Below are 19,658 nucleotides of genomic sequence, written 5' to 3'. Positions count from 1 at the left end.
AGTCAGGGGTCTGGTTTCCGGGTCGAGTGATCCGACTATTTGAACCGAATGGATGGCCCGTTTTGATAAAAAATAAAAAACAGTCAAAACAGTTGAACAGTTCGAATGGTTCAACTGCCCGTGTCAGCAGTTTGCTGACTAAAACAACGGTTTTTGGCAAAATGACAGTTCTGGGGTAAAACAGAATCAATCACCTGACCAGTTCCCGGTTTTTCAGTCCAACGGTCCGGTCAAATCCAGTTTTATAAACCATGAGATAAATAATGAAAGAAATATATTCTGTATTCTATTAATTATCGCACATAGGAAGAAAGCCACATGTGTAAGTGGCATTTAGTTATTGGGTATACAGCACAGTTCAATGCTTTAAGACTACAGCAGATCCGGACTCCATATTTAGGCATGAAGAGCCTTTCTAGTTTCTACTACAATTTTCCACCTGGCTATTCTTTTGTCTTTTTTTTTTAATTTTTAGTAGAGAATACAGTGGTTAATACGTCAACAAGGCAGAACTATTCTTATTCTTGAACGGACACGCAAATACAGACCCACGATTGCATGAATGCCATCACGCCTCCTCCCAATGGCAAAAATCACCAAATCACTAGGGTGGTCCAGGTGGACCAGGAGGTCCTGGAGGCCCACCAAAGCAGTCTTGTAGCATCCAGCAACAGCATACGAAGTAGAAGCTGTAAAACATGTAAACAAAATTCAAACAGTTAGCAGAGGTTCATAAGAAAGAAAAATGCTTTGCTTATACGCAATGTATACATACAACCTGTATTTATCCATGGTTCAAAGTATCGATATGTATCTTTTCAGTCACTGAAACCCTAAGGCTCAGTTTGGAAGGAGTATAAATACAAATTTGTAGAGTATAAAATATTATATTTTATATTATTTTGTATATATTTGTACTTTTTCCAAAAAGGCTCAGTTTGGAAGGAAAATAAATACAAATTTATAGAGTACAAAATCTTGCATTTTATATTATTTTGTATATATTTATATTTATACTCTTTCCAAACTAAGCTTAAATATTTCAGAGAAATATGGATAGGCCAAATGCAGATTTTTTATTTTCACTGCTGAGCTATAAACATCCAAAAGGTCAAAAACCCACACCCTATACATCCATACCGTCCATGAATTAGCATCAATTCCGAGCTGTCACCTACACCAAATGTACTTTAAGCCTACAAATTCTGACCCTGGGCTGAACCGTCATTCTTAGGACATGTAGTCATGTTCAATAATTAGAACGCTTCCTAGCTAGAGATCGTTATGTTCAAAGCTTGACACCTCCAACAACTTTTATCCATCAGTGTCTTCGAATCATTCATTCACTTTAATGGGTTAGGTAGGGTGATTTCCTACACGATTGCACCTGTTTCTAGCATGCAAAGGGATCTTATGGTTAATCTAGGGACTGTTTGGTTCCATTGCTGTTTATTTAAAAAATGTCTTTTACTTTTTTATCATGAAAAATAAGGAAAACGGTTGAAAAAGCATGGCAACTATAGATGCCACATAAGCTAAATAGTGAAAAAATGCACAAACGTTGGTAGAAATATTAAAAAGAAGTTTTTCCATAGCGTTCCAAAGGAAAATGTCTTTGTGGCACTAAACTAGCATCATTTTTCAAATAAACAGTAACGGAACCAAACACCATATAGATCAAATATACTTGAGAGGTGTGAATCCGATAGTCTTAACCCTTTTCTTTTTTTTCTTTTTTTTTTTTGAACAAAATGACTGCTCTCATACTCAAACCGGCTTCTTACAATAGAAAGCTTGAGATTTTACCAGTACACCAAATAATCGCCTTTAAAAATGACTAAAGTTAGGGCCATCAAACCAGAGAAAACAACACATAATTAAAGAGACACTAACAGACGCAAAACACAGCAGGACCCAACAATACAATTAGTCTACCTAAAAGACAGCAGCAGAAGAAGAAAGCTCCAAGAGAAGCAGCTCCTCAAGCTATCTTGGTGGATACCCCACCGAGAGGCCGCGATCCGTGTTTCGCAATTGCAAGGGTTGCATAGTTGCATTGTATTGGCCTGTCAAAACCTAAGCTCAAACCCGGAATTTTCGGGTCAGACTGAAAATATCATCCCAGTGGTTGTTCAAACTTCATACTTTTAATAAAAGCCGTCTAAAGGTCAATTTTAAACACGTGGCAAGATTTTCTGGGCTAAACTCTTTTCCTGAACTTTTAACTTAAGTTGAAACCGAATTCAGCCAGTGCAAAGCCCGTCAAACACGCATAAAAGTGTGGAGATATTCCCTATGCAACGCTGTAAAAGCTGTTCCAATATGCCTTGCACTGATTGAAGCCGATCTCACCTTAGGAAAATTGTTTCCAACACAAGATACAATATAAGAAAATTGTTTAAAACTCATCATGAGTTTTCAATATTTTTCTTAAACTCATAACTTTTCAAAATGTCTAAAATTCATCATCTCACTAACTTTACATTAAACAGACTAATGGGTGTTAATATATTATCATTTTAACCTTTATAGAAAAATATAAAATATATACAAAAGAAATTAACATGTGTTAATATATTACCATTTTAATATTTAGACATGAAAAAGAAAAAAGTTTAAAAAAGTTAAATATAAAACACATAAAAACATAGAAATTACAAAAAAATATAAAAAATTATAGAAATTGCAAACAAAATAAAAAATTATTTTCAAATTATAGAAACTAGAGAAATTGAAAAACGAAATTAGAAAATAAAAATTGTAGAAAAACACCAAAAATTATAGAAAAACACAAAAGTTGTAAATAAATAACAAAAATACAGGAAAATTTATGGATTGTAGAAAATAGAAAAATGTAAAAAAAAACAGAAATTATAACAAAACACTAAAAATGCAAAAAAACAAGAAAATTGAAAACTGAAAAAGACAATTTTTCCTCTTACTCACCTCCATTAAGAAGCATTAACGGTGCACTAACGGAAGGTGAGTTTTGGAAAATAAAAAACTTACTGAGTTTTAGACAATTTCCCTACAACATAACACTTTGTCCCAGTTATTCAACCCACTGTGCAAACTACATCTCTAATATAATGGTGGAGAATAAGAGAACATTGAAGGGGAGTGGAGTTGAAGGTGCATTGGAATCAACTGCCGGCTGAGTGGGTAAGGTCTTTGGCTGGTTGTAGCAGTGATTTGGGATCAATTTCTGTGAAGGTTGGGGAATGAGAGACGGGTTATTCCCATTGAATAGTATGCGTGAAGCCCCAAGAAAATACATCATTTAGAGAGATGGAAAAATCTATGATACCGGAAAGACATATTACCGAAAGAGATTTAATCAATTAAAGCACCCCATGAATTCCGATATCATAGTCGAGTGCTTTAGAGGTAGAAGGCAAAAGAGGGTTTTCTTTTTTGGGGGGTATAACTATAAAGGAAGAGGAATTTTTAAAACTACGAAGTTAGTGAGATTGCTCACCATGAAGATATGAAGCTGCACAAACCATCTCCTATACCACCAAAAAAGCCACCTGGACCTGGAGGGCCCCAACCAGGCCCAGGGCCAGGTCCTCCAGGTCCAGGACCCCAACCAGGGCCAGGTCCTCCAGGCCCAGGACCCCAACCAGGGCCAGGACCAGGTCCAGGTCCTCCAGGCCCAGGGCCACCTGGTTGCATTTTTAGCTTTGCTTGTCCACCACCGCCACCGCCACTGCCTCCACCACGAAGGCCACCACTATGCCTTGCCAAAATCCACGAAAAATGGTGAAACAGAGCTTTGAAGCTTGAAGTCTAAGATGCCAACTTTGGATAGAGGGAATAGAAGGGAAGATATTGGTCTCTTTATACAAGGATTTTCTGGGGTTGGTTGCGTACAATGTAGACTCGAAGCTTTCACTCTTATATCTTCTTTAATGGTTCCTAGTCCTCCAAAGCCTGCTCCACTCTTCTACAAACTTCTATGATCCCATCTGCTCTTCTAGTTTTGCATTTCCCTTCAACCTACCATTCAGAATTCAGAAGTCAGATCTCTCTCTCTCTCTCTCAAGCATACAAGGTGGATGGTAACCGGTGGATATTACACGAGTATCACTGTTACCGTATCTAACCAACGTTTTAACCATAAGTCTATAACTACAAATCAACGAATACATAGGGTTCTGTTTGGTTGCAGTGTGAATTCATTTGCACTGGTATAAATGCATAGGAGTGCAAATGGATGAAATGTAAATCCTAGTTTACTTTAGCTTTAGATTTTATCTTGTTTTATTTGTTTGTAAGAAGTAAAATAATTTGGTCCATAATTTAAATGAAGCAGAAATGAGGTAAAAGGGTATTAATTTGAGGGGAAGGTAGGAAGCAAATCCATGTGATCCACACTTTATATGAAAGAGAAATAAAGAGAAAGTGCAAATTTTGCATTAAAAGAGTACAAATCATAAAACTATAAATCAGGCACAATTTGTACTCAATTCAGATTTACACCACAAACAAATGCAACCTAAATAAAGAAAAGTTTAGAACATTCCCATTCCAACCTGCAAAGTGCATAAAGATAAAAAGCTCCTTACCAACTCCATCAGTGTTGCATTTTTGCTTTTTTGACTGTGTTCGGTTGCAATACAATTTTTATTTGCACTAATACAAATGCACAGAAATGCAAATTCTGATTTAATTTTGTTTTGGGTTTTATCTTAGTCTTCAGATCTTATTTTACTTATTTTGTACTGCAATAAATCAGAATTTGCACCTAAATCATTTGCACTATCATAATTTTGCATCAGTACAAATTTACTTGCACTACAACCAAATGCAGCATTTAAATAAATAAAAATTTAAAATTAAAAAAAAAAATCTGGAACACTCCCACCTGCAAAATTTGCATTCCATCCCAAGTTTTTACATATCGAGACTTTCCTTTGATCAAAACCCCTTTTTTTTTTACTGTCACATGAGTTACATCTCATCTTATTTGGGCGACCCTGAAAACCGTTCGAGGGGAGTAAGGTTATTTTATTTGTAACGCGTACAATCTCACAAGTCACAACTGATGCATAAATGACTGTTGAAGTTCAACAATTCAATCAAGGACGAAATAGTGATGAACAACAGCAGAAGGCAACGCATAGATACAGTCCACCTGATGACTAAACCAATGCTATTCCTTTCACAAATTACCTCTCACTTCCTTGCAGACTTAACAATGTTGCCCAAAATAAATGAGAAAAGGAACTCAATATAATAATGCAATGAGATAAATAAGCAATGTTCTCCATTTCGGATTCCATTTGTTCTCTTGTGGAATTGAGAATAGCCAACATTTTTACTAACTTGACTAAAGCAAATTCCATAAACTCCACAAATCTTCACTCTTCAGCCTTGTTAGCCTAATTAATCTGTCATTCAAATTCCGTTTCCAACAAGTCTTTACTTTTTGTTTCTTGAAAGATGAATCACTTTTGCTGCCGCTACAGCAGAGTCTTCCCGCTTTACAATGTTTTCAAGCTCTTCAACCTTCTCTGAAAGTATTTTGGCATTTGAATTGGCAAATTGGACCAATTTGTCTGCAGTCTCCAACGCAGTACATAACTAAAATAACATATTACAATCAACACAATCAGATTAGCTGGAGATTAGTGCCAGTTCAATGAAGTGCCTAAAAATAGGGATCCATCACCTTGAGAGTAAGAGATGACCACGAGTGGTCAGTCCCCGCCAATGCCTCGTTCAACTGGTTGTAGTTTTCCTGATGTAAGAATCATGGAATGAGACAACAAAGACGATTACCAGAAATGTTGTTATTGAAGTAGTCTATACTCTATATGCACTTGGCATTTGTCTCAGAGAAGGTAAACCAACTGTTCCTTTTGTTATTCAGGGTTATATTTATATATAAAAGAAATGTTGTTATTTGTTATAGCAGGACTTTGGCATTCGTTTTGTGCACCATCATTCCAGCTTTCAAGTATGATATTAAGGCAATTCTTTGTACAAGTAGCACACTTAATCATACTCTGAATTCCAAAGTAATGAAATGAAAAGTGAAAACGCTCAAAATCTGAAGAAAATTTACAAAAAGGTTTAAAGTAAAAACAATGATAAATTACTTTTTTATGGTTGTACATAAACTACTTCAGTGAACCTGGTTAAATTCAATAAACTTTAGTGGCACTTCTAAAACAAGGGCTTGTAGGTGAAACAAAAGGGCAACAAGATAAACTAGTCTAGACTCCAGATAACAAGGTAATAGAAAGAATTACCTGGAAGAGTTGCTTAAGATCAACTGGTTGAAGACAAGCATTTATATTGGAACCTGAAGAAGATGAAGATGATAAGGAAGGGGCTTCCCGGTGCTCTCCACCATCTCTTTCCCCGACATCACCCAGCAGATCCCCTATGCACAGTAATGGCCCTCCCACTCCTCTCATGTTTGTCTGCCCCGAGATTTCAACAGCTGGTACAAATAATTTGCTCGTATAAAATAAAATGTCACATTGGTCTGTTCTACTTACCAGCAAAACATCTCTAAGATTTTGCAGTGCATAACAGATTTCCCGATAATTAATCCACACATACACATACATTCACTTTTTACTCCATGAAGTTCTAAATGTTTTCTTTTTTCGATAGGCAAAGAAGAATTTTATTAAGAACTAGCCAATCTGGCATACAGAAAGGCATCCCAAGAGGAGGTGCAAGATGCAGCCTCAGGTAAAAATCAGCTTACAATTGAGCCTGAAAGATAGATTTCCTAAAAACCCCTTGCTTAGCTAAAGAATCTGTTAAGCCATTAGCCGACCTTCTTTGCCACTGGATTCTAACAATCATATTAGAGGTTAGCCATTTGAACTTCTTTGCAGCTTCCTTGTAGTTCCAAATAACTGAGTCTGGATCTTTTAGCCACCCAATTACCAGCTTGGAGTCCCCCTCAACTATCAATGAAATTCTAAATGTTTCAATTTTTAATTAGGGGTGCAATGCTGGGAGTTTCAATTCCCACACATTGCACCCCTGATAAGGACATCTAGCAATATCTCATTTTCTGAAAAATCTAAATTAGCAAATTTTAGCAAAAACCACTTGTACCCACATCTATTTCTTATGCAAGACAATCTATATAAATTTCTATGGGCATCAACTTTCTCAATCATTCACAGGAGTGCAAAAGTTTGAGTTTTCTAATCTGACCAAAGACAATGCCCATAGTGGATTAAAGAAGAGATTTCTCCCTATGTTACCTATATAGGTCATATCGTGTGCATGTTGGACATCTTAACTTCTAGTGTAAATTCTGTATCCAACACCTGCCTTGAGTAATATAGTTTTCTGCAATGCCATTAGGGCTCAGAGGAATCTGAGTTATATCAAGATCCTAGTAAGTGAAATACAACTGGTGACATACAGAAGTGCACTTACATCCAATGCTATACAACTGAAAAGAAACATAAAGGCAAGGTCATTCAATTTAAAATTGATAAAACAATCACCCAACCAATACCAATGCAAGTACTTTTTTTGGTTACTAGTGCATATCTTATGCACTCAAGCTCAATGATTTAAACGTTTGAGTTCTTTACTCACAAACTTATCAAAAAAAGAGTGATTTACTTGCAACCCTCGTATTCCAATCTGGAAAATAGAAATAAAGAAAGCATACATGGTTGGGGGATAGCTGCATGTATTTGTTTGCACATGTCTAATCATACTAATAGGTGAAGCCTCATATTGGCAGTGGATCAATCATATGGCAAGGACATGCTGTAAAGTTAAGATAGACTCATGGTAGATTTGAGCAGGACTATGAAGAACAATTTATGATTTCATGTTGAAGCATTTGGGAATTTCAAGATAAATGGCTCAATAAGTTTTGTATGAGGCTTGTCCATGTCAAAATATTACTGAATCTGGTTTAGTAAGGAAAGTAATATTGTGGTGAGTTGCAAGAATGGTTGAAGATCATGTATGAAAAGATTTGAATCATATAGCTCCATCAATTGTCAATATCTAAACAGGTTCCTGTAAATAGTACTCAAAACTCTGGTAGAAGAATATCTCAAGGATCAAAGTGAAGAATAACACCATTTGCAGAGAGTCTTGACAAATCTTCCAGGGATGATGTTGTTGATGCCAGAAGCATGATGGAGGAATATGAGTTAGAGGATGATGATGAAAATGTCATTTTACATGAAAGTCAGTAAGATTGTTAAGAAAATTGATTTGAGCAGGGTTATGGAAAGGACATTCAAATTCAATAACATGAGTACTGCTTTAAAGGCATTAGCTGTCTAGGACATATAACCATTTTACTTTTCAGGTTTTAAATATCATTTTTTTGATTCATAGGTTTTAAATATCATTGAAGAACATAATTAGAAGGAACACATACACACACATACATACATATATATAAACTTCATTAAGTATAATATTTTCAATCAAACCACAGTACAATCTATATGTAACACATTAAAAATCTCCAATGATTTCAATTACAAACTGGTTTAATAACAAGAAATTATGCAATAGAAATTAATAGTAACAAAAGCACACCAGAATGGATAAATTGTTTCATCTCCAAAGACAACCATGTCTAGAAACAGGTTTGTGATATTAAAATCTCAGATTAGCATTTTGGCACATTCTTCCCTGCCACCAACAACCCAGGTAAAAAATTACCTTGGTGCGCAGATGTTGTTGAGGCTCATGCCTAATGCTGTCATCATTGATAGCACGGAAATCACTTTTTTTGAAAGCTAAAGAGAAATTCACTAAAAGAAAGAGAGAATGCAAAAGGAAGGTGATAAGAAATCACCCGAGAGCATGGAAATCACTACCAAGTTAAATATTGTTTGAAATTTGGGTGGAACTTATTTGCAGGGGCTACTAATATAAATTTAGGTGGAATAAACTCAAAACCTCAGATTAGCATTTTGGCACATTCTTCCTCACCACCAACAACCCAGGTAAAAAACTACCTTGGTGCGCAGATGTTGTTGAGGCTCATGCCTAATGCTGTCATCATTGGGAGCATGATAATCACTACAAGTTAATTATTGTTTAAAATTTGGGTGGAATAAGCTTAATCCAATCCATTACAATCTATATGTAACACATTAAAAATCTCCAATGATTCCAATTACAAAGAACCTAGTTTAACTCGGTTAATAACAAAAAATTATGCTATAGAAATTAATAGTAACAAAAGAACACAAATGGATAAATTGTTTCATCTCCAAACACAAATATGTCTAGAAACAAGTTTGTGATATTAAAATATCATATTAGCATTTTGGCACATTCTTCCTTGCCACCAACAACCCAGGTAAAAAATTACCTTGGTGCGCAGATGTTGTTGAGACTCATGCCTAATGCTGTCATCATTGGGGGCATGGAAATCACTACAAGTTAAATATTGCTTAAAACTTGGGTGGAATTCATTTGCAGGGGCTACTGATATAAATTTGGGTGGAAAAAACTCAAAACCTCAGATTAGCATTTTGGCACATTCTTCCTCACCACCAACTACCCAGGTAAAAAACTACCTTGGTGCATAGATGTTGTTGAGGCTCATGCCTAATGTTGTCATCATTGGGAACATGAAAATCACTACAAGTTAACTGTTGTTTAAAATTTGGGTGGAATAAACTTAATCCAATCCCGTTACATCATTTGCAGTGGCTACTGCCTACTGATATAAATTACATACTCGAGCAAGTTACCCAAGTCATATTTGACTTTATTTAAACAAGTGGAGAGAACGCATGCAACATATATGGTATTAATTGTGAACAGAAAATGCAAGATTGAGAGACCCACCTTATGCAATTTTCTATGTGCATTCACATGTGTAAAATATATGCTTTATATGGTAAAGATATGGAACAACTAAGAAAACTCAAACAGAGCTCCAGCATCGGATGGAAACAGCCAATATGACAGATTGTGACCCAGAAGAGAAGTAACAGGACCATAAGTTGCAACTTGGTTGGATCAGAGTGGGTTAGAACGACCTTAGCCAAAAGGTAGAAGACCTGAAAGTTTACAAGTGGACCAAATCCAAACCCAATGAAATAGATTCTTTTAGTATGTAATAGGAGTTTCCTGGACTGGATGAGTCAGCATGTACCATTGTGATCCCCAGTCTGGATATGAAGCCAGGTTTAGAGCTGTCTCTTTTATTCATCATAAAAGAAACTTCTTTGATCATGCTGATGATTAAAGAAGAAAAGAGTTGGATTGGGTCAAACTTGGGTTAAACCAAGTGGGAATTTTTTTTTCGTAAAGGTAAGGTAATTTTATTAAAACCAAAAAGAGGATACAACAGGGCCTTCATCACCAGGGGGGCTGGTCCAGAAAGAAAACAAAAACAAAAAAAAAAAAACAGAACACAGACCCACAGAGACCAACTCAAATTACAGGTTCCAAATGAACTGTGAACTAAGCAGCTGAGGCACACTCAGGTGCTTAAATTCAAAGTCAGCAGCCACCCAAGAGATCAGCTTAATTACAGCCCTTTTCACTAACACATTTGTATTTTTAAACCTGTTACAGAAGAATCTGTTGTTTCTTTTAGACCAAATGGACCAGGGGACAGCTGCTGGAATAGTTTTCCACACCAACAATCCTTTTTTTATTAAGGCCCCCCACCTTCCAGCAACACAGCAAGTCTTTAACCACACTCGGCATAACCCAGATGATTCCCACAGCTTTCAGAAAATGCTTCCAAACCTTAGAGAAGATAGGACAGTGAAGACAAAGATGATCTGTAGTTTCCTGATGAGCTCCACAAAGCCCACAAGAGATATCTGGAAGCTGAACACCTCTTATCTCTAGATTAGATCTAGAAAGGCACTTATCTAGAGCCATAGCCCAAACCAGAAAATTAGATTTTGAAGGACTGATCAGATTCCAGATCTGCCTGAAAGGGAAGCTTGTAAGGCCTGAACTGCTAAGCTTGAGGGCCACAGATTTTACTGAAAAGCAACCATCACCATTCCACTTCCAGCACCACTCATCCTCCATGTTAGTATCAATCCCTTATCCCTGTAAGAGCTCCAGCAAATGGACAATTTCGTCCAATTCCCAGTCATACAAATTCCTCCTAAATTGAGGGGTCCAGGTCAGTCCATTTTCAGAAATAGAGTTAAGAGTCAGCCACCGAAGCATCAGGACTAGCAGCACAGTGGAGCAGTAGGGGGAATGCCTCAGCCAAGGGACCCTCCAAACACCAAGCGTCCTTCCAAAAATTAATTCTGTCACCCTTACCCACTTTAAAGCTTACTCCTAAGATAGTAGGCAAAATTTTCATTATGCCTTTGCACAAGGAGCATCCCCAACTTGAAGGGGGATAACAAGATCTCCAATTACCACACTCCACCCCATATTTCACAGCCAAAAGATTTCTCCACCAAGCTGTTCTTTCTAAGGCAAATCTCCAGATCCATTTATTGAGAAGTGCAGAGTTGAACACTTTCAACTTCATAATTCCCAATCCACCTCCCTCAGTGGGGGGGCAAACCTGGTCCCAACTAACTAGGTGAATTTTCTTCTCTTCATCCCAACCTTTCCACAGAAAATTTATCTGTAAGTGTTCCAATCTTTTTGCTGTTTTAGTTGTGATAGGAAATAAAGACATAAAGCATGTCGGCAGATTGGATAGTGTGCATTTAATTAGTGTCACTCTGCTCCCAGCAGAAAGGTACTTGGTTTTCCAAGAAGACAACTTTTTCTCCATCCTTTCAATGACTAGAAGAAGAGGAGGAACATTTAGCCCCGAGAGGTAAGCCCAAGTATTTAATAGGGAAAAAATCAATCAGGCAAGCCAACCAACTCAGAATCCCCAGAAGGAACTCCAACTGATCAGGGGAATCATCCACAAAATAAAGAGTATCATCAGCAAATTGAAGGATGTTCACCCTTTCCTTCACAGGAGCAATCACAAAGCCTTCCCAATAGCCAGAAAGAGCAGCCCTCTTACCGAACAAAGAAAGAATTTCCATAATACAGATGAATAATAGGGGAGAGAGAGGGCCTCACTGTCTTAAGCCCCTCAAACTTTCAAAGAAACCTGCAGACTGCCCATTTATCAGCACAGAAATTTAGCGCAAGAGATGCAAACTTTGATCCAGTTCCTCCACTTTTGGCCAAAGTTCATTTTCTCAAGCACAAAATCCAAACACCTCCAATTTACATGATCATAAGCTTTCTCAATGTCCAGCTTACATACCAAACTTGGAATTCCCTCCCTCTTCCTGGAGTCAATAACTCCATTAGCTATAAGAACAGAATCAAGCATTTGCCTCCCTGGAACAAAGGCAAACTGATTATCAGAGATCACACTGCCAATCACCCCTTTCAACCTTTCAAGCCAGCACTTTCGCCAAGATCTTATATAAGCTGTTCAGAAGGCTTACAGGTCTGAAATCTTTGATATTAATAGCCCCTTCAATTTTTGGGATGAGAGTGATAAAGGTGGCATTTAAACTTCTTTGCAAAGACACATTGGAATGGAAAGACTGAAAGATATTCACTAAGCCTTGTTTTATAAAATTCCAGCACTTCATATAGAAGAGATTGGTTAAGCCATCCAGCCCAAGAGATTTATCCCCTTCCATCTTCCAAATTGCAGTCTTGATCTCCTCCACCGAGAAAGGTCTCTCAAGAAGCAGTTTCTGATCCTCATTTAACTGCTTAAAAGGTCTTATTTTATAGCATATATAAAATAAAAGTGTTTTATGATTTGAACTTGAAACATCCTCCACTCAGCAACAGAATCCTAGTGATCAGCCAACCTCCTACTACTTTGCTGCTTCTATATACACTTTATACCTTTTTAGGATTGCAACAATATTGCATCCAATATGAAATATATAAGATGATGTAATTATAATACCTCAATACCAGACATATCTCAATTGGGTCCTCTACAATAAAATGTATAATGGATGCCCTTAGATTGGAACGATGCACCCAATAAAGCTCACTTCTTGATATCTATAAGATGACAGAAAAATACACAGGACTAGTAACACAATATCAGTCTACTGTCCAGTCCAGCACTACCAGTGAATCTCCTATATGTTTTAATACATAACCAAGAAGATGTAGAATTAAGGTTTGGACTAGTATGGATTGCCTAAGGCCAACCTGAGCCTAACTCAACCTGGCCTAGGTCTGGAGTTTGGATCATCATCATCCAAACCTTATCTCAATTATATGGGGCATCTACACAACTGTTTTTTTTTATTTTTTGATATCTTGTGAAGGGCTACACAATGGAGGTAGCCCAACCCCCAACCCAGGTGCAAGTGAGATTTGATCCAAAATCTCCGCTACGACTAGTAGGAGACCTTACCAACCCGCTGGTTGGCACCTTGCAACTGTTTCACCATCATCATCCAACTATATAGGGTTGGATAACTTACGTAAAGATTAAGCTGGATGATGATCCAAGTTGCACATTTACGAGGCCCTTGCAAAATAATTAGTTTCCATCCAATTAATCAAAAAAAAACACCCCTCAAAAACAAGAAATAAATTGCAAGTAAATTTAAAAATATCAATTAAAACCACCATAATTTATAAAAAAAAATATATATTTTCTATCACTCAAATAGTTTGAAGGTTAGCAGTTAGTTTTATTAGGTATAACATTCTATTGATGCTCTCAATGATTAAACAGTCCACACAATCAAATGCTCAAAACATTTTGAGTAGGGATGCAACTTGGGAAGGCCTAGATTGAGCATTTCTTAAAATTTAAAGAGCCCAGATTTGAGCTGGGACCAATGCCTGACACAGAGTAAAATTTCTAAATGAGATACTCAATATGGAACTCTGATTGGTGAATGGCATGTGGAACTGACACACTTATACTAAATTGTGCACAAACAACTTTAGGCCACTCAAAACTGTCTAAACTTGAAATGGACACATGTTTAATGCAAAACAAACCTTACCAACCACATCAAAATATACCTCTCTAAGTTGCATCATGTCAACTCAGATTAACGTTTTGGCTTATTCTTCCTTACAACCAACAAGTCAACAACCCAGGTAAAAAGCTACCATGTTGTGCAGATGTTGTTGGATATTAGGATCCACAAATCTGTAACATGACAAATGAATAAAAATAGAGAAACAAGCAACAAATAGCCCACTTCAGGGGGACAGTCTTCCATACTCCAAATCACTTGACAGTGATTGCCTCCTAAACATGATTCTTTCTTCTCTACTCAAAGGCCACACAGCATCTACCTAATTAAGACAAAGAAACCTTAAGTTGCTTAATGTGATACAATCTGTATCTAATAATAGAAATTTAACGTTAACTAGATAATGGGAACATATCAGCTGTAAACCCCTGATCATTCTGAGTTGCTTTTAAATACTAGATGTGTCAGGGGCCCAAGGCCAGCAAATGTGACAGGATAGCATGCATAGGCCCCAAGAAGAATTGGTGAGCTCATGTCAAGGAACCAATTAAGGCATTATATCAGACAGTTGGTGAATGTTGTGATCTAATATAGCATGCAAGCAAAAATACTAATAATAAATATTACCCAATACAAAACTGCTACGGAATTTACCAGAGGCTTCCAAGGCAACAGGAAGACAGATTGACACCAAAAGGAAATACAAAAGACTAAAGATCACAGCGCAGAATCTCTAGAAAAATTGACCACACAATCAGAACGAAAGTTTCCATAACAGCATACATTTGAAAAGAGAAAACAACTTCGGTAAAATCAAAAACACAATTACAGATGACGCCATTGTGATTCGGTGATAGTTCTCCACGAGTGGAAACGAGGTGGAGAGAGGCTTCCTCTGCACAAGTTAGAGAGATGTTTCAGGTTTAGGCATAGTTTTCAAGGTGCCAAGGCGAGGCTAGGCGACAAGGGAGCACAGCCTAGGCAATGGATTCTTTTAAGTAAAAAACATATATCCTAGGGTAGTTCCCTAGATTCCATAACCATATGTCCTTAATAATTATCCATAGTTTTCATAAGAAAAGTATAAACTTCATGTTGAAGAATAGAAAATCAACATATTCATAAGAAAAAGAAGAAAGAAAAGAAAATTCAAAAAAAAATGGGGACTACACCCCTATTTTGTTATAGAAGAAGAAGAATAAGAAGAAGAAGAAAATACAGCATTTAGCAATGTTTGTGTTGATCAAACCTAACAAATAAGAAAATAATAAAAGGAAATTAGTAAAATAAACACACAAAATGAAAATTTTAGTTTAATGATGTTTATTTTATAATTATAATCTCAAAAAATTAAGAATATAAAAGTATTTTATAACACAATGTACAAAACTACTTGGCAATTAGGCGAGGCAAGCCTCCAAGGGCGCCTTGTCGCCTACGTGTCGCCTTGAGGCCCTTGACAACTATAGGTTTAGTGACTAGGGTTTCTTCCAAAAGTTTCATCTCCTAATATACAGAACGTGGGAATTGGGAAAAAGGGAAAAAGAACCAGGTTTTGGATCGGACCTACAAAAGTACAAAACCATTTGGACAGTTAGATTTTTGGAGCTATACTATACAATACTGCTCGGGTTAGTGATGTGGGCCCCTGAAAAGTAGATTGGCAATTGTATAGAGGGCATCAGTCATCCCAATCAATTTCCAAGTTTGGGAGTGCTTATCTGAAAAATAAGTGGTTATTGAATAAGTGCTTATTGGAATAAACTTATCTGTATTTGGTACTCACCTTTTTCAAGTGTTTATTTAAAAAAAAAAAAACACTTATTTCATATTGGGCAGTCGATGGGTTTTTTTATTCGATAAGTGCTTATTCATTTAAAAAGACAAATTTAACCCTCATTTTAAGACAAATTTATCCAATAAGGGCTTTTGTTTTTCTGATATACATCCAGGCCATGGCTACCCACTCACTACAAGACTTGTTGGCTTGCCCGAAACCACAGCAAGAGAAGAGATTGAGGCCTCAACTCAACAGGCTCTCAAATGTCCAAGATGTGATTCCACCAATACCAAGTTCTGTTTCTATAACAACTACAGCCTCTCACAACTACGGTATTCCGTATTTCTGCAATGCATGTAAGAGGTATTGGACCAAAGAAGGATGATTGAGAAATGTTCCAGTGAGCGGATGTTGCAGGAAGAACAAGAGAACTTCATCTTCAAAGAAGACACAAGATACAAGACCAGACAAGACCAGGTTGAATATGACTAAAATGAATTTACCCATGCCTTTGTTAGACTACAAGAACAATCGACTAGGCAGTTAAAGATAGATATCGGGTATATATATCATTTTCCCATGGTCGAACGAAAATGAAAAACTATTCTTCCATGATTGAAAGTTGTACCGGATCTAAAAATCCTCTCCAATTAAACGGGTGAGATGATTGAACAGCAGAAAAATAAGATATTCAGAACAATCATGAGTGACTGGAGAAGAAGAACAATGAGATTGATTTCAGTAAGAAGAAACGAGTATTCAAAAATATATATGAGAAACAGATAGCTTATGGTTCAATTGAAGATGAGAAAACAAAGAAAAAAAAAATAGAGGAAGAAGAAGAAAACTAACCTGGAAAATACGAGATTCTGCTTCAATTCTGGAGTGGGGAGGCCACTGCTAGGAATTTGTGAAGTGATAAAGAAAAGTGGAGAAGCAACATCGTCACCGATGAGAGGGAAACCCTATGTATGCTATTTCAATAAAGGGTAATTTAGCATTTTAAAAAGACAACAGGGACTTTTTGGAACGAAAAAAATCGAATAAGCGCGTTATTGCATGAGAAATTAAAAACAAGCTCGGTGTTTTTTTTTTGTAAACCCAAATTTGGGCTTCTCAAATAAGCGCTTAATTTCAGATTTGGCATAATCAGATAATTTGAATATGATAAGATTCATAACCGGTCGAATTTGATATTCTACTCATATCGTTTAACTGATTCAATTAAATTTGGATATCACATGTGATGGAGGGAGATTTGGCCCGACCCCTTGGCCACGTGATACGTGGAAGCAACCGAGAGTGATCTGGTAGGAGCGCTAGCTCGGCACGGCAGCAGGCCCACAACCCGAGTTCCCCCAAAAAAGGAACCCACGACCCGAACTCTCCCTTAGAGGTCCTGAGCCTTACAAGGAGCGCAAAGGGCAAAAAGCCCGAGCTAACCCACCCCGGGGCAGTTCGAGCCACACTTCTATCCGAACTTAAGACTTCATCTCGCACACCACTTCGGCTCCAAGTCACCTGACTGAACAACCGTACCTGACGCCAAGGAAGCCCGTACACGGAGGCGACGCGCCTGACTGATTAGGGGTCCGACACATGACAGCTGCCCTCCAACGGCCACCTGACACCGCCATCTCAGACGTGGCAGAGATGGCCCTGACAAGGAAGACAGTGGCGGTTATGACACCCGAACTGGCATCTAGCAGAGGTTATGACACCCGAACTGGCATCTGGCAGAGGTGATGACACCCGATCTGGCGGAGGTGATGATACCCGATCTGGCAGAGGTATGGGAGTGAGTGTACCAGGGTGATTATAAAAGGCCCCCTTCCCCCAAAGAAGGAAATATGTGATTTTTGTGCTTTCTGGTCTTGAATTTCCTCATTTCCCTTGCCTTCTCTAGAGCACTAACTTGAGCTTCAGAGTGTTCCAACCGGGTTTCTCCCCGGAAGTCTCCAGTTTCTTCCTTATTTCAGGCACCTTCAGCTCCGTCAGAGGCGAGGTAACCGACAACTAGGACCGACCGGATTGCGAATCATCATTTGGCGCCGTCTATGGGAAAGACTTCAAAAAGCCTCCCCTAACCTTTAACTCTCTCTCTCTATCAAAGAAACCTTAGCTTCCATGGCTTCCTCCAACAGCAACAAGCACAACGCCGACTTGAATGTTGTAGGGGAACACCCTCAGCCCGCCACTGTATGCATCGAACAGTTCACCATCCCCCTCTCAACGGACGGAATCCCTAGCCTCAATGCACCAAGCACGGTGGCCCCTGTGAGTGTTCCCCTTCCCCTCCCTACCAAGACAACCTTCGCCGAACCAACCGTTGTCCCTCTGGCGACCAGCCATAACTAGCTTGATGACTTGATGCAGTGCATGTGGGCAATGCAAGCCCAAATGCAGCAGTTCCAGCAACATCAGCTCCATCAGCAGCAAGTACTACACCACATTTCCCAGCATCACTACCAACAGCAGTTCCCCCAACTGCCTCTGAACCAACCGCAGCTCCCACCTCGGCACCCTGCTCCCAAGCCGGTCAAGCCCTCCCCTCAGAGCAGGCGCCTTCACCGAGGGGAAGCCTCCCAACTTCAGAACCCCTCCAGGAGCCAGGCCTCATCCATGGGCAGGAGGGAAAGACTAATTACCCCCGCCTCGCAGCTCGCCAGCGGATCGGGAACCTCCTTGCCGATCAAGTCAGCACCTCGACACTCAAAGTTCGAGCTCCCGCTCGCAGAGAACCAATTCGGCGTCCTGGCCGCGAACTACCAACAGTCTGGGCCAATCGAGCTCGGCAACACCGAGGCAAGTAGCGCCAATACCAGGCCTTCTAAGCAGCAGCGAAGACGCCGACGAAGTCGCCGAACTACCACCCGCATCCTGCCCGAGCTCCGAGGTAAAGAAGAAACAAGCTCGGACGAGGTAAAAGTTGCCCCTATTCTTTCAGTTCCTTCCCCCCTGTCATCAGAACTCCTTGTGGTTCTCATGCCCAAAGATTTCAAACTCCCTCCTCTAGACAAGTATGATGGGTCCTTTGACCCCAATGACCACGTCAATGCTTTCCAGTCCCAAATGCACCTGGCAAGGACCAGCGAGTCCTGCATGTGCATGGCCTTCACTACCACCTTCAGGGGAGTGGCCCACACCTGGTACAAGAACCAGGCCCCCGGGTCGATAAGAAGCTGGACCCAGTTGGTGCAAGTCTTCACCGCGCACTTTGTTACTAGCAAGCGGTGCCCCCGAACCGAGGAGAGCCTCCTCGGAATAGTCCAGAGGGAAGGAGAGTCCATCCGGGGCTATGTCAAATGGTTCAATGACGCGTGCTTGCAGATACCGTGCCTAGACCCTGCGGTACAGCTCGCGGCAGCCAAGAGGGGTGTGACACACAAGGAGTTCAAGTGGCACATAGTAGTCAACCAACCCGCAACCGTAGCTGAATTCCTCAAGCTCGCGGACAAATTCATAAGAACAGAGGAGGAGATCAACCAAAGGACTGAAAGTGGGATCGAAAAAAGGAAGAGGGAAGGCGAACCCTCCAACCCAGATGACAGGAGAAAGAAAGACCCAGCTCGGGGGACGAAGCCAAGCCAGCCGTTTCGAGCTCCCTTAGCAGGTCGGACGGACTACACGCCCTTAAACGCGAAGCGGGCCGAGATCTTAATGACGATCAAAGATGCCCCGTACGTGAAATGGCCACCTCGTCTGAAGGGAAACCCGAACGAGAGGAATAAAAACTTATACTGCAGTTTCCATAGAGACCACGGTCATAGCACCGAACATTGTAATAATCTCCGCGACGAGATAGAAGAACTTATCCGTCGCGGGTACCTAAGAAATTTTGTACAGCATAATAATAATAACAATAATAGTAATAAGACAGGTCGGCAAGGAGAGCACAACAGAGATGCTCCCGAGTCCAGCAGCCGGCTAGCCGAACCGCAGAAGCA

General features: G+C 39.2%; 2 protein-coding genes and 2 long non-coding RNA genes across 4 annotated transcripts; 1 reads left to right on the top strand and 3 right to left on the bottom strand.

Annotated features, from left to right (window-relative positions):
* Positions 1 to 264: 264 nt before the first annotated feature.
* LOC104585874 (uncharacterized) lies at positions 265 to 3,648 on the bottom strand. The gene is made up of 2 exons (XR_016085162.1): positions 3,479 to 3,648; positions 265 to 689 (listed from the first exon to the last, which is right to left on the bottom strand). It is a non-coding gene; the product is annotated as an uncharacterized LOC104585874 (long non-coding RNA).
* On the top strand, positions 3,474 to 3,871 carry LOC148800808 (uncharacterized). The gene is made up of 2 exons (XR_016085163.1): positions 3,474 to 3,599; positions 3,645 to 3,871. It is a non-coding gene; the product is annotated as an uncharacterized LOC148800808 (long non-coding RNA).
* Positions 3,872 to 5,031: 1,160 nt separating this feature from the next.
* Positions 5,032 to 16,717, bottom strand: LOC104585884 (histone-lysine N-methyltransferase). The gene is made up of 4 exons (XM_010242910.3): positions 16,564 to 16,717; positions 6,258 to 6,451; positions 5,675 to 5,743; positions 5,032 to 5,586 (listed from the first exon to the last, which is right to left on the bottom strand). Exons 2-4 carry the CDS (start codon positions 6,423 to 6,425, stop codon positions 5,425 to 5,427), a joined length of 399 nt encoding a protein of 132 aa, XP_010241212.1. The 5' UTR covers positions 6,426 to 6,451; positions 16,564 to 16,717; the 3' UTR covers positions 5,032 to 5,424.
* Positions 10,567 to 11,019, bottom strand: LOC148800807 (uncharacterized). The gene has a single exon (XM_088903846.1). The coding sequence runs from the start codon at positions 11,017 to 11,019 to the stop codon at positions 10,567 to 10,569; it is 453 nt and encodes a 150-aa protein (XP_088759972.1).
* Positions 16,718 to 19,658: the final 2,941 nt, after the last annotated feature.

Source organism: Nelumbo nucifera, chromosome 4 (genome assembly GCF_055504915.1).
Source record: "Nelumbo nucifera cultivar China Antique chromosome 4, China Antique-T2T, whole genome shotgun sequence".
NCBI classification, from domain to species: domain Eukaryota; kingdom Viridiplantae; phylum Streptophyta; class Magnoliopsida; order Proteales; family Nelumbonaceae; genus Nelumbo; species Nelumbo nucifera.
This window is presented reverse-complemented; position numbering and strand designations above follow the sequence as displayed.

Bases quoted from the DNA above. Each gene is read 5' to 3' on its own strand.
- LOC104585884 (XM_010242910.3), bottom strand. From the start codon at position 6,425: ATGAGAGGAGTGGGAGGGCCATTACTGTGCATAGGGGATCTGCTGGGT. The intron at 5,744-6,257 runs GTAATTCTTTCT...TTCTTACATCAG, and splicing joins ATCTTAAGCAACTCTTCCAG to GAAAACTACAACCAGTTGAA. The intron at 5,587-5,674 runs GTGATGGATCCC...ATGTTATTTTAG, and splicing joins GGTCATCTCTTACTCTCAAG to TTATGTACTGCGTTGGAGAC.
- LOC148800807 (XM_088903846.1), bottom strand. From the start codon at position 11,019: ATGGAGGATGAGTGGTGCTGGAAGTGGAATGGTGATGGTTGCTTTTCA.